This window comes from Haemaphysalis longicornis, unplaced genomic scaffold (assembly GCF_048455015.1).
Source record: "Haemaphysalis longicornis isolate Haplotype H1 unplaced genomic scaffold, Haemaphysalis longicornis Haplotype H1 scaffold_1, whole genome shotgun sequence".
Lineage (NCBI taxonomy): Eukaryota > Metazoa > Arthropoda > Arachnida > Ixodida > Ixodidae > Haemaphysalis > Haemaphysalis longicornis.
In genome coordinates, this window is record NW_027526203.1 from 35,642,177 (window position 1) to 35,660,895 (window position 18,719).

Here is an 18,719-nt window from a genome sequence, read left to right on the forward strand (position 1 = left end):
TGCCACCAAGAAGCGAGGCCTAAAGTAATCCGGTACATTTCGATTAATTGAAGCTTTTGTCCTCTAGAGAGTCACTTACGTCAACCCCCTGTCTTCTTCTCGAGAAGGAAGACATAAAAATGCTTTATATAATGATTAGAAAGGCGCTCGAGCAGGCCATTTGTCTTATCATTAGTGCGTCCACATAGAGGCTGCTTAGCACGGGGCTCCACAACACGGTGGAAGAGCTGATCGAAGGCCATCTTTCTAACCAGGAGGTCCGACTCAGAACTGCGATGGGTAACCGCATGCTTCAGCAGATTGGCTGGGCAGCCAAAAATGTCACTCAGCTTGACGTACTCCCACACTCTTGGCGACTAAAACTAAAGATGCTCCCTTTGCTTAGAAATATGAACACCTCACATGACGAGGGTCACCGAAAAGCACGGGCTCAAGAGCTTAACACCATCCTCGGTGAGTATCATGCAGTTATCTACACAGACGCCCCCAAACATCGAGGGCAGCAGTAAGCCATCATCGTGGCTACCTCCAGAACCAACCTCCTTGCGTGTACCTAGCTTAGGACCCAAGAAAAGACGGCAGCAGAAGAGGCAGCCATCACCTTGGCTCTCTCATTTAACCAGGTGTTCGGAGGGTAGTCACCGATTCCCAGCAAGCCTACTGGAATTACCAGTCGAGTTGGGTGTCCTGTCCTGCAATGCACGTGCTAAAAAACAACATCCCAAACGGTTCCATTTGGCTCATCTGGACACCCCATCACGCTTCAATGGAGGGCAATAAATACGCCCACCCAACAAGCCTGCGCTTTTACCTCCCGTGCTATGGAGCTGCACGAGGACAGTCACCCGCTTGTCACCTTCAGGGAGATAACCCAGCATTATCGTCTTCTGAGACAGACCGTACCTTCGCCGTACCCTAACCTTTCCAGAGAACAACAAACTACCCTACGGCTCATACGATCCGGGCGGATTCCAGAGATTACGCGTCTTCACTTATTGTATCCGAATCGTTATGACGCTCAATGTAAATTTTGCTCAGAAGTAGGAACACTCCACCCCGTAATCGGGATGTGCGACTTTAGCCCTGAGCAACCTCCTCTCTTTCCGTCAACTACCCAAAAAGAGCAATGGGAGATGCTGCTGTCCGGGCCCTCTCTACCTACCTAGCTTCACCGGGTAGACAGAACACAGGCCGCGCGGACTGCATATGGGCCCCACAGAGGAAGGAATCGCTCCCCTGGGCTGCACTCTGGGCCGCTCAGAAATCTTAACAGAAGTATTTATTCCTCCTCCTCCTCTTTCTCTGCCGCAAATCTCGTCGCCTCCGTCCACGGCGCAGAAACCGAGAAGTCAGATTGTCTAACACCGGGTTGCTGGTTACTTTAATTTTATAAATAAAGTTTCCACTCGTGCTACACCAATACAACTCAAACAAGCACGGTTCATGCATCATGTATTGATTGAACCTACCGAGAATATCTATTTGAACTAATAAATGGTGTGGTTAAGTGCACTTTACTTCTCTCTGGTTTTACTATTTGTAGAGCGATGTGAGAGAATTTAAGTGACGTCGCATGGGTAATTGTTATGGCTGCCGTTTACAGCTTTGCTTTCCAACCACATTCACGGGGTGGATTGGGGCGATTTTTTTATATCACAATCAAGTTGTGCGACGCACACCGTCTCCGCAGCTCGCTGCCGCCATGTTGCCGAAGGCCGATGGGCGGAGCCAGGATGGCCCAGCCGGCCGGCTCAGCCGGATGAATTCGCTCGCCGAGCGAATTCGGCCTCGGCGTCCAACTTGGCCCTTCAGGGCCTCCCCGACAGAGCACGACAGGCCCAGTCGGGCCATGTCGGGCTCTGTCGGACTGAAAAGAAACCAGGCTTTAGATGAGCCGCCTACGGCCGAAGGGCGTGACGCCATCCCGATCGTCAGAGGAACCCAGCTGGCCGCGCGTTGCTTGGAGAACTCGCCATGGTGCCCAGTCCTCGATAGCGGGCATGTAATCTAGATAGTGCACAGTTCTAACCTGCGCCCGCATTCTAATACAGTGGAGTGAAGGCACTCAGTGCGAAAGCGAAAGTTGAGAGGTGTATGCTTTGAGCGGAAACAAGATTGTGAGGCATGCGTGCCTGCTGCTACGTTGGCCTTGACGTCAGCTCTGCAGGAGATTACTGGCGTCAGCCCTGCGAAGCTTGTATACGGCCAGGAAAAGATAACGCATTTCGAAGGACGAGAGTAGCCGTGGCCAAATCGCTAGTTCTCACGCTCCATTTGTTGCCCCGTTCGAAATAGTTCGTCCGGACACATTGAGCTTCGGTCTCAAAACGCGGCGTGTGCCTATCAAACCTAACGAATCGCGTGTTGCGTGGCCGGGCTCCTTGATCTCGACGATCACATGGGTAGGACCATGTAGAGCACCTAGAGTCCGGCTGAGCAGGCTCAAAGAAGGTGGCCTATCGGTCAAGTCTAGTGTCACGTAGGTTGCACCGAAGTGACGTAACCAAGGCAGGTGGAGGTGGTAGCCCGGCCGACGCAGACCGTCGGAAATCAAAGTAGCCGCGGTCGGGAACTTTCGCCTACAAACCACGAAGTCCGAAATAAGGCCCCGTTTGGGTTTGGCTGGGTATTATCAGCATTATGTGAAAGCTTGCTCCACACTTGTTAGCCTTTTAACTGCTGCTCTTAGAAAGACGAAGTCAGTTAAAGTGGACTGGGACACAAAGAAGGAGGACACGTTTCAAAAGCTGAAATGAACCTTGTGCGAGGAACCAGTTTCAAGGGCCCCGACTTTTCGAAACCTTCGTGATTCAGTGCGATGCGAACGGTCGTGGCATTGGAGCTGTACTATTGCAAGAGGATGCGAACGGCCGGGGACGACCAGTATTGTACCTAAGCCGTAAGCTAACTTGCAGGGAGGACGCGTACAGTACATCCTAAAAGGAATGTGGCCCCATCGCGTGGACAGTGCAAAGATGGCGTGCGCTGTAGCCGGTTCACAGTTTGTTGTAGAAACTGTTCATTGCCGGCTAACTTATCTAAATGGCATATCGACTAAAAGCAGTCGTTTGCTTAGGTGCAGTATGATACTCCAGCTGCACAATTTTGTCGTTTGCTATAAGAATGGAGAGTTGAATGCTAACGCTGACACCTTAAGCCGTGCGTTCTTAGTAATGCTGCCTTTGTCCTCCCCATGACTTGTGTTTCGTCTTTTCGTGAGCAGCTTTTAGTTTAGCAGGTAGACGTGAGCAAAAATATTGGCCTTATTTGCTGCATCATTTGATTATTTCTGTTCCGCATGATATCAAGAAATCAACCGAAGTTAGGATCATTTCAGATCGTAGGTTACGCTTGGCATGTCGTTTAAGTTCCTATTTTAAGAGTCTTGCGTCCCGCATAGGTCTCTTAGTGTAGAGGGTCCAAATTGGGGATAGACCCTTGGCTAGGAGATTTTATTACGTGTTGGAGTCTGGTGTTCTGACGGAGGACAGAGGGTGCTTGCTTACGCTGGGTGTTGCCTGTTGTCGCTCGGTTCTTTGCATGCTGCAGAACGAATAGCATCCGCTGCTAACAGACAAGACCGGAAGAGCCGGGCGAAGCTGGTCGAGGCACCTGGACGGCCCGGAGATGTACCTGTGATCGGGACCTGGCTGGTGGTAGCTGGTCGTGGAAAGGAGCGTGGAGCTGTCCTTTTCCTGGAGCACTGGAGGTGAACCTGGATGAGCCTGGCGAAGAAGCGCGCCCGGCATCCGAGCCATGTGAAGGCAGCTGGTCTTCCCGGCGCATTGTCTGGCGGGGTTGTGCTCTTGTGCCGGAGCGCCCGGCCCAAATTCATTGCAAGGGACGACGCGCCGACAGCGGGGCGTATTCGCGCATCGTTTAAACCATACCAAACCGCCTGCAGGCTAAAGGCTACCACTTGCACCGCCGCAACTCGCCTCTCTTTTTGCGTCGCGGCGTCTCGGTCGAATCCTGCATCGGGTAAACGACCGGCAACCGACATGCCGCTACACGCATGGAGGCGGGTTCGAGGAGGCGACGTGGGCGTCGGCCTCCCTTTCTGCATCTGCGCGGCTCGGCTGACGCAACCGCTTCGCATTCATTCGTCGGATTTCAAACTTCGTCCAGTGGATTCGTTATTGGAGCGATTCGAACTTCTCGGGGCCGCAAAGTATTCCTGGCGCTAAAAATACCCGCCCGGACGCACTTATCGTCGGCGTTCGGCGGCGGCATTCTTCGGCGGCACTTTTCGGAGGCACCGAGTGGAGAGGTGGTGTCGCTTTTTTGCGAGCCATGTAAAGTTTGTTAGCCCTTCTACATACTGTATATAAATGCTGCTTCAACTTTTAGTCAGCTAGAGAACTTCATCGCTCTGCTCTGCGCCGCGTCAATAGCGTACGGACCAAGGCAGCGTCGCTACACCGGTGACTGCGCTCGCATGGCCAGTCTCAAGAGTGTTAACAATGTCGGGATCACTGATTCCCAACATCGGGGACAAGTTGGGATGCGATTTTCAGCATTGGTAACTGTTCCCAGTCCCAACAACGCCTAGCAAACACGGAATGGCAGAAAATGAGCCAAATAATGCGATCGAATGAAGAAAACACAGAAGCGTTCCACGCAGGAAAGCCGCAAAGGCAGCAGTAACTGCATCACCACCAGAAGCCACCCACATACCTGAGGGGGGAGGGGGGCGGACGCGGAATCATCGCTTCGGTTTAAAAAGCTACAGTTATACAAAACCCGCTAAATTGTTTTGAAATGATTTTCTAAGGCAGCAGGGTGTCGTGCATATTTCGCCCTCGGAGTTAAAAAGTCCTCATAAGACAGTGCCCGCTGCAGAAACGACGCGCGGAGGCCGCGCATGATCAGGGATGAAGCATTAAAAAAGTTCCTGAGCTGCCGGTGACGGCTCATGCATAGCTGCATGCAGGATAACGACGCACGCCGTAGGAAAAGATCTGAACCTGTTCTTGATTTGCTGCATAAAGCATTGCGACTACGCAGATGAGAGAAGCTCTGAAATGAGACAGCTCCCCAGCATTTATTATTGCTCCTCGCGGCCACTGACTATGTCGGCACTCTTTTCGCGCCAGCGGCACAAAAGCGCCAGCCCAAGCGCTCTGTACTCTCCTTATTTGTACTACTGAAATTCTTACAACTGATTCTTACAACTGACCTACAACTGATCTCTTCTCGCACTGCCTTTATTCATTCTTTCTCACCACTTTTTACTAGTTCTCTCTTTATTATATTCGATGGCCTTTCTTTATTTCCAGCCCCGTCTCTTGGTAACTACTTCTCCACACTTGTGGTACATCAGTTGTTGTTTCGTCGGATTGCACGTCCAGCCCAACTCCACTTCGTTCTTAATTTTGTTCATTGATTTAACATGACCGTTTCATGCAACTAAGCGTTACTCCTATCACCCTCGTTTACGTTTTGTCGCGCTGGAATAACTTTACTTTCCAGGCATTCAGTAGAGCACCACGTTTCTACAGCATGTCACCACCGGTAATAGGCATTCGTTGTACAATATTTTTCTCAGAGAGAAGGGTAGCCACCTACTCATTATGTGAAAATACGGGCTTTGTGTATTGCAGCCCATACCTGTTTTGCACCCGATTTCCTTTTTACGGCCACCGACTCATTATGTGAAAATACTGGCTTTGTGTATGGCAGCCCATACCTGTTCTGCAGCGGATTTACATTTACTGGCCACCTACTCATTATGTGAAAACACCGGCTTTGTGTTTTGCAGCCCATACCACGGCCGGACTGGAGCAGCGGCGAGCGCGCACTTTCATACGGCCTGCGCACGCAAGAAGGAACCAATACAGCAGATTCTTTACAGTGGGGGCGCTTCGAACCAACCCTCTGCCCTTCCAACCCGCCTTTCTGTTAGTCGACGCATCGCCTCTGGCCGAGCAGCTGTGTGTTTTTGACAGTGCGCTTCGCTGCCGGCGGGCTGCTCAGCCCGCCGGCAGCAGAATCACGTTTAGCAGAATCACGTTTAGCTAAGCGATAACCCTATCTCCCTCGACGGGAAATCATTCGCGTCACTGGTCGTGCCCTGTGCGTGTGCAAACCAAGACATCATCTGAAAGGAAAAATAAAAAATAAGAAATGATATTTCAGTCACGGAAAGTGCCGTGTTTATTTGCCTGTCTCACCATTTTCATATAATACAGTCGCTGATAAGATATGAAGGCCTCGCACATTTTTCTTCATGTGCCCCGAGTTAAAATGTTTCTTTCAATTTTTTGATTAGCCGCTTCCGAGTGATAATGTTAGGCTGTTTGACCCTATTAGACCGAAAATTCAGAAGGGGGAGGAGTCGCCTATTTTAATGACGCACATGTAAATTTACACGGACAGGTATCGCGTGTAGCCACGGCAGGGCTAGAGCAGTGGCAAGTGCGCGCGCGCCGCCGCTCTACCTACCCCGCGCGTGCTGTAGGTCAACCGGCGAGGGTTGGTCCGCAGCGACACGAACTAGCGGCGGTCAAAGGTGGGAACTATACCCGAAGCGCAGGCCGTATGAAAGTGCGCGCCCGCCGCTCCTCCAGCCCGGCCGTGCCCATACCTGTTCTGCACCCGATTACCTTCTTATGGCCGCCTACTCATTATGTGAAAATACTGGCTTTTTCTATTGCAGCCCATACTGTTATGCACCGGATTTCCTTCTATTTCCTTCTAATGGCCACCTACTCATTTTGTGAAAATACTGACTTTGTGTATTGCAGCCCATACCTGTTCTGCACCGGATTTCCTTCTAATGGCCACCTAATTATTATATAAAAATAAAAGCTTTGTGTATTGCAGCCCATACCGGTTCTACACCGGATTTTCTTCCAATAGGCACCTACTCATAAGGTGAATGTACTGGCTTTGTGTATTGCAGCCCATACCTGTTCTGCACCATATTTCCTTCTAATGGCCACCTATTCATTATGTGAAAATACTGGCTTCGTGTATTGCAGCCCATACCTGTTCTGCTTTGGATTTCCTACTAATGGCCACCTACTCATTATGGGAAAGTACTGGCTTTGTGTATTGCAGCCTATTCCTGTTCTGCACCGGATTACATTTTAATGGCCACCTACTCATTATGTGGAAGTATGGATTTGTGTATTGCAGCCGATATCTGTTCTAAACTGGATTTCTTTTAATGGCCACCTGCTTATATACGAAAGTACTGGCTTTTGTATAGCAGCCCATACCTGTTCTGCACCGGATTTCCTTCTAATAACCACCTACTCATTATGTGAAAATACTGGATTTGTGTATTGCAGCCCATACCTGTTCTGCACGGGATTTCCTTGCAATGGTTGCGATCACTTGTCCGAGGTTCTGTATCCACTAGTTCAGACATTTCTATACCGCTCGTAAAGAATGTGCCATTTGTACGTCCAGTTAGCATCACTTTAAAATTTTGCACATCTTAACTCTACGATCAAGCTTTCTGGGAATAGGTCTTCAAGCAATTTTAAAAGGTGTTTTCTACACTCAGTGAACTACGGCAAGCCGACCGAAAATCTCAGGTGCATCAGATATTCTTCCTTTTTCTGTAATACTATCTTCTCTAATTCAAGCATCCTAAATAATTCTTTCAGACACTTTGTAAATAGCTTGGGTAAAATTTGATCTTCTTCTCGTTATGAAGGCGAGCTTTTTGCTTTTTTACACAGAAGCTGCATATGTCTCGGTTTTCACATACAGCTTGCGTGAACGGAAGTCGCATCGGAAAAGAATCGCCCGCGCTTTTCCCAAAGCGTGTAAAATGATATGTAGCTCCTAATCTAATGTAGACACCTTGAAAAAATTCAGAGCCCTTCCACTAGGTGAAGAGGGATGATCAGCGGTGCCGGACGCAGTACAATGAGTGGAAAAAACAAGACACGTTAGTTTGTAATTTCCAATTGAGCATATACTGCCTAGTTAACTAGCTGAATCAGACTTGGAAGGACTTGAGTTTTATAGCAATAGACAGATATCGGGCGGTTCGTTTCCCTCCCGCGGAAGCCTTCGTATTTGCAGCAGACCGACATTTCCCAGTATATAGCACCTAAACGTCAACTGAGTACTTATGACTAGTAAATAAAATTCGGAGGAACAATCCAATCGTCTGCACGGTCAATTTCATATTATTTTTTGGAGATACCTATATAAGATGGATAGCTACAGATCATTTTATATTACCACTTCCGGGCTACCGATCCGTTGCCAGTCGACCCAAAGACCGGGGAACGGCCAGGAGGGGTGGCAAGGGAGTCTGCACCATGGTGAAGAGGGCATCACGTTTGTCGAGCACGAGCTTCTCAACAATAGCATGATAGATCACACAATGGTAAAAGTGGTAACGGGAAAGAAGAAGAAGGAAAGCACGTACATAGCAAACGTATACAGTAGTTCGTCGCACGGAAAGCAGAAATTCAAAGCTCTACTGCACAAGGCGAGCAAGATCGCGGGACCGGACAACAGATTGATAATATGTGGAGACTTCAACGCACAGAATCAAGCGTGGGGGTACCAAAGGACATTAGCAAAGGGCAGAGACTTGCTGCAAGATTCCACGGACCTGGGACTAAATCTAATCACGGACCCGACCCAGCCCACAAGAACCGGCAACTCGGTCACCAGAGACACAACGCCGGACCTCACTTTCGTCAGAAAGGGCAAAAACGACAGGGCAGACTTCGAGTGGCGCAACACGGGAAACAACCTGGGCAGCGACCACTACATCGTGGAGGTCACGAGATCCCGATCTGGTGCAACGGAGGGACATACAGAGGCCACCGAAAGCACCGACACACGGATTGGGACGCCTTCCGAAAGCTGCTACCCTCCGAGCAGACGGACATCACGGACATAGAGGAGTGGACAAACGAAATCAGGGAGAAGGAAAAGGAAGCCACCAGAACCATCGAGACAGAAGACAACGTCGGTAGAATCGACAGCCGACTGGCCCACCTCATCGAAGCCAAACAATCGATACAGGCAAGGTGGAAGACGCAGCGAACCAACAGGAAACTGCGCAAGAAGGTGGCCGAACTAAACCGGGAGATAGAAGCCCACAGCAGGGTGCTGTGCACCCAACAATGGAACGAAGTGTGCAACGAGTCGGACAGCCAGATGCACTGCGGCAAGACGTGGAGCTTGCTGAAAAGCCTCTTAGACGATAGCGCAACCAAATCCCACCAGCACGACAACCTGGCCCGAATCATCCACAAAGCCAGAAAAGAGCACGGGGAAGACGAGACAAAGAGGAGAATCAACAACAAGTACCTACCGACCGCACCCACCGAGGCGCACCCGGAATACCAGGGGGAACAGAACGAGTGGCTGGACCGGGACATTGAAGTGTGGGAGGTCGGGGCCACCCTACAAGATTTGAACACAAAGTCGGCGGCGGGACCCGACCGCGTCACAAATAGAGCACTCAAAAATCTAAACGAACCGGCAATCGAGAACCTCACGGCCTACTTCAACAAGTGCTGGCGCGCAGGGTCGCTGCACCGACAATGGAAGACGGCCAAGACCATCTTAATCCCAAAGCCAGGCAAACGTCCTGGCATCGAGAACCTCAGACCAATCTCGTTGACGTCCTGCGTAGGCAAGGTGCTAGAACATGTCCTCCTGAACAGATGGCAGAGGTACCTAGAAGACGGAGGGCTCTACCCCAACACCATCATTGGGTTCAGGAATAAGCTCGGCACCCAAGACGCCATGATTCAATTAAAGCACGATATTCTCGACGACACAACGGGAACGAGAGACAACAAGGCCATACTGGGCCTGGACTTCCAGAGCGCCTTCGACCAAGTGAGGCACTCCGCGATCCTGGCGCAAGGGGCGAAGCTAAACATGGGCCGCAGGACGTATGCGTACATCAAAGATTTCCTGACGAACAGAACCACTGAGATCAACGCCGGTGACCTGCGGCTACCCGAGAAGCTGCTGGGCAGCGTCGGAACCCCCCAAAGCTCGGTCATCTCACCATTACTCTTCAATCTGGTAATAATCGGGGTGGCAGAGAGACTCTCGCGAGTCGCGGGGGTTCGACACACGCCGACGACGTGACGCTGTGGGTACCGGGGGGGGGGGGGGGAAGTGACGGGTACATCGAGAGCACGCTGCAAGAAGCAGTCGAGGACCTCGAAGAGCAACTAGACGGGTCCGGCCTCATCTGCTCCCCACGCAAGTCCGAGCTACTGGTGATTCCACAAAAGAGGTCAACCGGAAGGACAAAGGGAGACAAATCCGAGAGAGAGAGAGAGACAAGATCAGGATCAAGACGAGAAGCGGCCTCACGATCCCTGAGGTCGCGAAGATTCGGGTACTCGGCATGCTAATCGAACGGAAGTGGGTGAACGGCGAGACGGTCAACCGAGTGACGGCCAAAGTGTACGCGGCCATACGACTCATACAGAGAGTATCAAACAAGAAAAAAGGAATGAAGGAGGAGAGCCTCATAAGACTCGTACAGTCCTTCGCAATAAGCCACGTAACGTACGTGGCAGCATTCCACAACTGGAGGCAATGCGAGCGGAACAAAATCAACGTGCTGATACGCAAGGCGTACAAGGCGGCACTCGGGCTCATCGACGGCATGAGCACGGAGAAACTCCTGGCCCTCGGCGTGCACAACACGCTGGAAGAAATAGCAGAGGCGCAAAGAACGGCGCAGCTCGCGCGCCTTACAGAAACAAGAACAGGAAGACAAGTACTAAGGAACCTGGGCATAAGCCTGAGGGAACAAAATAGAACAGAAGAGACAATCCCAGAAGACATCAGCAGAAGGCTATGAGAACACCCAATACCGAGAAACATGAATCCAGAATACAACAGGGAAAGGCGAGAGGCGAGAGCCAGGGCACTCATCGACCTCCACGCCAAGGACGAGGGAGCCGTATACGTGGACGCGGCCGAATACCTGGGAGACGGGAAAGCCTACGCAGCAGTCGTAGTCCAAACCACGACAGCGACAACTAAGGCAGCAGCAAGCGTGCGCACACGGAAGGCGCATCGGGCAGAGGAGGTGGCCATCGCCCTGGCCATCGCCGACACCGAGTGCACGACCATACTCAGTGACTCCAGAACGGCAGTACGCAACTACGCCAGGGGAAGAGTGAGCAGCGAAGCCGCGCGAATACTGAGAGCGACAAAAATCGAGAGCCGCCGCGTGGCGATCAAATGGTTCCCTGCACACATGGGCGAAGACTTATCGGAAAGAGGGTACGCAAACCACAACGAGACGGCGAACGCCGTGGCGCGAGGCCTCACTAACCGCGCTGCGGCAACTGCCGCCGTCGATCCAACGTGGTGGTGGGAGACCAAAGACAACATGACCACATACAACGAGATAACGAAGTGGTACAGACACAAGAGGAGAACGATGCCACCGCCCCACCCGGGCCTGACCAGGGAGGAAGCGGTACTATATCGGCAACTCCAGACGGGGACGCTACCCACCCCAGCCCGAATGAAGCACGTGTGCCCGGACGTGTACACGAGTGACCTATGCCGCACATGCCAGAAGGAGAGAGCCACAGCGGCTCACGTCCTATGGGACTGCAGCAAAAATCCACACGAAGCGGCAACGAGGAAGACGATCCCGCCGCTGCTAGAAGCAGCGACGAGGAGCTACGACAAGGAGACCCAGATCCAGGCCGTCCAGCAGGTCTCGGCCGCACACGAAAGGCAGCGACCCAGCGAACCCGAGGGAAGACTGCCGCTCCAGACCAGGGGCAGGCGTGGTCGACAAGAAGAAGTAGCGGGGCCGCGGCCAAAATTAGAGGCGACTCCAACCGAGACGACGTCAAGGCCGCGTCGCGGTGAAGTACCGTAACAAGACCAGGGCGACAAGCCGTCTGCAGGCACTATCAATAAAGTTGTCGTACCGTACCGTACCGTACCTCTAGAGTGAGCGCTGGCGAGTCTTTTTGACGCTACTTCTGCTGGTGCAAGCTATATACAGAAACCTAAAAATATACAGCTTCGCTGCAAAAAATATACTGAAATTATCCGCTAGGATGACTGTGTCAATACAGTGAGTTTCCTTTACATTTCATAATTAGTATGCCGGGAAGTTTTAGTGTTAAAGTATACGGGTATTAAGTCAGTACATGGTCGTCTACACGGAGACAGTATGGTTGCAAAAAACGGCTGCAAAACGTGGTAGTTATCTCGAAATTATCACAAAACAAATTTACGAAGGTTCGCGACTAAGTACTTGTTCGCGGATAAGTGCGGTTCGCGGCTAAGGACTAAGGCCATGTACTTGTCGTAAATAGTTAGTTCACAGTTAAGTTACAAATATTGTAAGATTTCAGACTACTGTGAAAATATGGCCATCTACGGAGGGAATATTGTCAGAAACACAGACTGTATATTTACTTTATTCCAAATTTATGTCAATTAACCACTAAGACGACGTTAACAGTTCACCGAGTTCTATTTACTTCTGGTAACTACGCAGTTAAGATTGAGGGAGTAAGTATTTGGATCGAAACGGACAACCAGGGATTTGTCATCTGCAATGAAACTCGAGTTTTCCCAAGTTTCTTTCAGCAAGTTAACTGAGGGGAATCCTCAATCGCACTCGATGAACTGCGGCCCGCTTCGCTGGTCATTGTTCTTCGGAGACGGGAAGGGCACTAAATTTTACCAGCGGAGGGGACAGGCGGGAAATGTTGGGCCAGGAAGTGTGAGGAAAAGGGGCGAAAACGGAAGGTGCGCAAAAGCCGGTGCTGGGGCTGCTCACCTGAAGAAAAAAATGTGATTAGGGAGGAAAACCGGCAATTTAATCACTGCGCCACCCCAAAGGCCCGAGGGGTACAAGGTTAGCAGCGGCGGGGAACAATGACATGAGCAGCCAACGGGAGAGCAAAAAAATTAAGCCGTTCCGCTTAATGTGGAAGCTGTCGGACGTGCAGAGATGTGATTCACCATAATAGGTGGTGGCGCAATTATCCATTCACTGCTACCACCCATTACGCTCTTCGTCGCCCTGTCTCACTCCTCTCGCGGTGAATATGCAATTCAAATTTCGAGCCATCGAAGTGCTCGTACGCCACCCTCCTGAAACTGCGCCAGCGGGAGTTCTCCTCTTTTTTGAGCTTGGTTAAATTTCGTTACCTGGAGCTGTTTTGCGTCATTTCGAACGAATAATATTCTCTTGTGAAGCTGGAGCCTTTATGCGGCATTTCGAACGCGCCATTTTGGTCGTGCGCGGCTGCAGCCTTTCTGCGTCATTTCGAACGCGCCATTTGTTTTTGCGCGGCCGCATTTTTCGCTTACTAGCGTAAGTACCAAGCCAGCAAGCGTTCATAATTATTGAACACGGGGGCTGCTGGTTATATAGCAAGTTTTGCCTAAAACGTACCTGCAGTTTTGTTTGCGGTAAACATCAGGGACATATATGACAAGCGGCAGCGGTTCACGAGGTTGGAACGTTTATGACTTTTTAAACCGCGGGGTTTTCGAAGCCTCGGCATGACTCCCTGATGACGGTACAACAGGCTATACTTGAGTACGTTATCTCGCTGCGCCGCCTGATTCCGGCAGTCTCTTGACATTGACCATTAGCGAGCAACGTAGAAACGGCGAGTCCATAAAGTGCTCTGCACCAAAACAAAAGTCTTCCCATGGTCGAAATCGAACCTGTGTCCCTCGTGTTATAAAACTTTCGTCTATTCGTATGCGCTATCGCTTTCAGGGCGCACATTTCCTTCGAGTTTGTAGCGAGGCGTTGGCTTTGGATTGTGGCAGAGTTGAAGTTTGGCTGAGTTGAAGATTCGTCTCGGGTGAACGACCGGCAACCGAAATGTCACCACACGAATCTAGGCCGGTTGGAGGAGACGGCGTTGGTATCGCCCTCCCTTTCTTCATCGCGACGGCTCGGCTGACTCAACCGCTTCGCATCCATCCGTCGGATTTCAAACTTCGCCCAACGAGAGAAGTGATTGGAGCGATTCAATCTTCTCGGGGCCACAAAAGATTCCTGGGGGTATAAACCCGCCAGGAAGCACTTATCGTCGGCATTTTCCGGCGGCATTCTTCGGCGGCACTTTACGAAGGCGGCACTTTACGAAGGCACCGAGTGGAGAGGTGCTATCGCATTTGTGCGAGCCTTGTAACGTTTTTTGCCCTTCTACATACTGTATATAAACGCGACTTCAACTTTTCATCAGCTAGATAACTTCATCGGTCGACTCTGCGCCGCGGCGATAACGCACTGCGCAAGGCAGCGTCGCTACACCGGTAACTGCACTCGCATGGCCAGTCTCAAGAGTTGTGACAGTGTCGGGATGGCTGATACCCAACATCGGTGACAAGCTAGGATGCGATTCTCAACATTAGTGACTGCGGGCTGATGCCTAGTCCCAACAACGCCTAGCAAACATGGAAAAACAGAAAATGAGCCTAATAAAGTGATCGCGTATAGAAAACCCAGATGTGCTCCAGGCAGGAGAGAAGCAAGAGCAGCAGTAACAGCATTAGCACCAGAAGCCACCCATACACCTGAGAGGGGGGGGGGGAGATTGAGTCAACGCTTCGGTAGAAAGAGCTACCATCATTCAAAACCCGCTAAATTCTTTTGAAATGGTTTTGGAAAGCAGCAGGGTGTTGTGCATATTTCGCCCTCGGAGATAAAATGTCCTCATAAGAAATACCCGCTGCAGAGATGAAGCGCAGTGCCCGCGCATCATCAGGGCTGAAGCATTAAATATGTTCCCGAGCTTGCGTTGACGGCTCATGCATAGCTGCGTGCAGGATCGATGCACGCCGTAGAAATAGATCTGAACCTGTTCTTGCTTTGCTGGATCAAGCACTGCGGCTACGCACAGGAGAGAAGCTCAGAATTCCGACAGGTCCCCAGCATTTATTATTGCTGCTCGCGGCCACTGACTATGTCGGGAATCTTTTGGCGCTAGCGGCACAAAAGAGCCAGCCCAAGCGCTCTGTTTGCTCCCTAAATGTACTACTACACATCTTATAGTTATTTGGTATTTCCGGGCGGTGCCGTTAGGATGCTCCGATAGTAGCTCTAACAACGTATTCCGTGTTCGCGTGAAGTGCGATCGGCAGAAACTTCCAGCATCTCAATTGTCCAAGGATAGCACCTCGGGCGAGTTGGCTGGTTAACCACGTTACACCTCAGTAGCTATCCCCGGTGCCAGTTTATCTAAAATTTTCCGAAGCCATTCCATGCATTTTAAATTTTTCAGCCAAAGTTATCACTGGGAGAAGTCTCTACTTCCGGAAAAAGTTCATTTCTGGTGTACGCGCCATGGTAACTCAGGGAAAGGCGTTGCCGTAGTCGGCGCGTACAAGCGGGTTGATCCCCCGGCTGCAGTTTCTCAGAGGCGGTGAAAGAGAGTGTGGAGTGTAAAACACCCCAATAGACGGTTTTCTGGCTGGGAAATTCTACCGCTATCATCCACCGCACAGGTGCGGAAACTACGTCAGCACTGATAACGCGGTACGCATGCGGCATGGCAACCACAACAAAATGGCAATGTGTCAAGTAGCCCCTTTATGTGCGGAGTTAAAAATGGCGGTCAAGCTTTCGAAGTTCAGTAGGAGGAGCAGGCAGTTCGGGAACACGACTGACCATTCTTCGTCGAGGCGGGTGAGGAAGTGGAGGTGGGCGACCACACAAGCCTTTCAGGAGGACTTGTAGCAGGCGAGTGGGCGTGGGAAGCAAAGTTGGACTGATTTGAAGACGGCCGTGAGGTTTGCTAGGCCTCGTTCTTGGCACTAGTCGGAGGACGGGCCCGGGTACTGCCGGCAGTAGACCCGCTCGCGCCGGATGAAGAGGTTGGCGCTAAATTCTTCAGGGTGGGCCGCGACGTCGCAGGTTCCCCAGCCGTTGGCTGCCCCTTTCCTGCAGTGGCGAGATGAGTCTTGTTCTCAGGAAGAGTCTCCACCCTTTTCAGCGCAGGGCGTGCTTTACCAGGCTCTTTTTGCACTGTCGCCTTCGACCTACGACGCTCCACCAGCGGTTCTTGTTTCTGGAGACGCTTCTCGAAGCGGTCCTTCTGTGAACGCGTGCAAGGGGGCGAGTAGTGGCTGCCGCCCACCTTTGGATCTGTCGTTTGCATGGGCGGCTCCGCCGCTCCTTGAGCAGTCTTCGGCTTCTTCGCAAGGTGAGCAGACATACTCAAGAAAAACACTGGCTGAAGCTGATCGGGAATCAAAACCAGACGCCGCCCGTGGACCGCTACGATACGAACACGATGGGCAGCTTGCTGCACGCGCTAATGCCAACGGCGGAACGGGGCATGCTCGAGCCTTTTTGTGCTGTTGTTGATGATGATGAGGAAGGGTAAAGGCTTTCCCTCACAGTCGGGGTGATAGCAAGCGCCATCTCGCCTGCGTGAGCACGTTGTCCACTGCTTTTTATTCTACACCACATTATTGTCCTCGTGATTTTTTCGTGAACTCATTACCTTGTTTTATATAAGCGATTGGATACGTGTGCACGTAAAGTTCTGATGGAACGCCGGGTGATATGACGCTCGCTCTACAAAATCACCGTGAACAAAGGACATGAAAACGGTCAATACGTATTAAAAAAAGAATTCATCACTAACAAAATACCCGTATTTTTATTCGAACCTAGAGTTACTGTCATTACAGCCGGTCCAGCTGCGTTGGCCATATGCCCCAACCTCCCCCCCCCCTATGTCTATCATTTGCTTATCTATTTATTTATTGTTGCTTTCACAAAAAATAGCGTTTACTGTTTACTCACAGCCTCTATAATGACCTTTTTCTGGGGTGGTTTATTTTTTGAGTCTCTCGCTTATCTTAAACATCAACATCGTCATGTCAATCCACCATCAGCTGACTTATTAAACATAAAAAGCACAATTCCAGTTGTGCCACCCCTGACGCTCCTAGCCGAAGCCCCACGCATTGGCTGTCAACTTGGAAAAAAAATGCTCCTATGACAGTAGAACACTAAATGTCAAATGTTGACTATTATAGCACTGACTATTCTGGCAAAGCCTGCAACCGCTTCGGTATTGTTTCTATGCAAGATGTTATGTGGCGCTGGAAAGCAGAAGGTTGCTGGCATGGAACATTTTTTTGTTCCGCAACAGCTTCTTGCTCAAAGTTTGCCGGCCGCGATTATACCTAATTTCTGCAACCATGGCAACTATACCAAATTAGAAGATGGGAGTAAATCGCAAGTATAATTTGAGAGCTAAATCACAATAAAATGACTGTAAATGACAGCAAATATTTGCCACCGAGTTTCGCTTTGAAATCTGAACTTATTTTGTGGGATCGCGTGCTTGTGCGTAACCTTGCGCTCGCCGTAAATGCAAAGGAAGTCATTGAGAAGATTGTTAAGTCACGAGCGGGATCTATTGCTGCAGTTTTCTGTCCGATTTAGATTTCTTCAAGAAGACCGTCCAAAGTCCCGCCATCCGAAATGCACGATTGGCTTCACCGCATGGCACGGGAACCACAAATGCAAACTTTTTTTTTGTATCCGACCAACTGTTGTGGGAAAAGATATTTTTCTAGTAAACCTTTTGAAGTGTGCGCCTACAAAGCGTACATTCTTATTTTCTTTTCCTATTGCTGTTTTTTTATATGCAACTACTTTTTGATCACTTTCTTCTATGTTTGGACAAAAAATTTTAATTTATGCATTTTTTCAAAAGCCCTATGTACGCAAACACTTTAACGACTTGGGCCTATAGAAAGGACATTTAATTGTCCACATTTCAGGCCTTTGTATTATAATGCAACATGCTTTAATATTACGCGTTGGCTGGACACTGACGTCAGGCATTAGCGAACAAGAGAAAGGCAAGGAAGAAGAAGACGAGACGCCCTAGGTGGGGAAAGACGAGGAAGACGACGTTGCAGCCCGGAGTCTACGAGACACGCACCGTTTCTGGACACAAGTTTGCCTTGTAAACAAACCTTTACCATTCGTTATTCGTGAACATCGTGAGAATATGCTGACCGAAGAGCTTTAGCCAAAATAAATCTTAAACGCATAAAAAGCGGCCATCCGGCTATCGGTATCGACCATCCACACGAATGGTTCCCAAATGTGAGCCGCTCTTAGAGAAAATAAATTGGGTTCGTGTCTAATTTGATGGTGATGGTAGTTGGTTTTTGCAGCGCGCGGGTAACTAGGACAAATAGCGCGAAGAAAATTACAGATACACGAGAAAACATTGTGTAGCGTGAAACTAAATTGTGGTCGTGACGATGGGGATCTTTAAGACAAGCGAGAGACTCAAGAAATGAACCACCCCAGAAAAAGGTTATTATAGAGGTTGTGCGTAAAAAGCAAACGCGATTTTGTTGCGATTGCGACAATAAATAAATAGTTAAAAAAAAGATAGACCGATAAAGGGGAGGTTATGGCCAATGTAGCTAGCCCGGCTGAAATGATATTTACTGTAGTTTGGAATAAAAATACGGCTTATGTGTTAGCGATGAATTCTTTTTTTTTATACGTATCGACCGTTTTCTTGTCCTTTGTTCATGGTCATTTTGCAAAGCTAGCTTCATATCACCCGGCGTTCCATCAGACCTTTACGTGCACACGTAACCAATCGCTTATAGAAAACAAGATAATCAATTCACAAAACATTAACGAAGACAATAATGGAGCCCTTAGCCTGTGTAGGATAAACAGCAGTGGGCAACGTGCTTACGTAGGCAAGATGGCGCTTGCTATC

At 50.1% G+C, this 18,719-nt stretch overlaps 2 protein-coding genes across 2 annotated transcripts in view; one reads left to right on the top strand and one right to left on the bottom strand.

Annotated features, from left to right (window-relative positions):
* LOC144163630 (kinesin-like protein KIF20A) overlaps window positions 1–1,851 on the bottom strand; it is a 63,434-nt gene extending 61,583 nt beyond the window's left edge. The window contains exon 1 of the mRNA XM_077694457.1: window positions 1,801–1,851. Coding sequence (XP_077550583.1) covers window positions 1,801–1,851 — 51 coding nt within the window. The remainder of the gene's footprint in view (window positions 1–1,800) is intronic.
* A 6,496-nt stretch (window positions 1,852–8,347) lies between these two features.
* On the top strand, window positions 8,348–10,083 carry LOC144163745 (uncharacterized). The gene is made up of 2 exons (XM_077694500.1): window positions 8,348–8,752; window positions 8,857–10,083. Exons 1-2 carry the CDS (start codon window positions 8,348–8,350, stop codon window positions 10,081–10,083), a joined length of 1,632 nt encoding a protein of 543 aa, XP_077550626.1.
* The last annotated feature ends 8,636 nt before the right edge of the window (window positions 10,084–18,719 follow it).

What these genes read in the sequence shown, in the direction of transcription:
- LOC144163745 (XM_077694500.1), top strand. Translation starts at nt 8,348, where the DNA reads ATGGTAAAAGTGGTAACGGGAAAGAAGAAGAAGGAAAGCACGTACATA. An exon ending in GCGACCACTACATCGTGGAG is followed by an intron (nt 8,753 to 8,856) that starts GTCACGAGATCC and finishes CCCTCCGAGCAG; the next exon opens with ACGGACATCACGGACATAGA.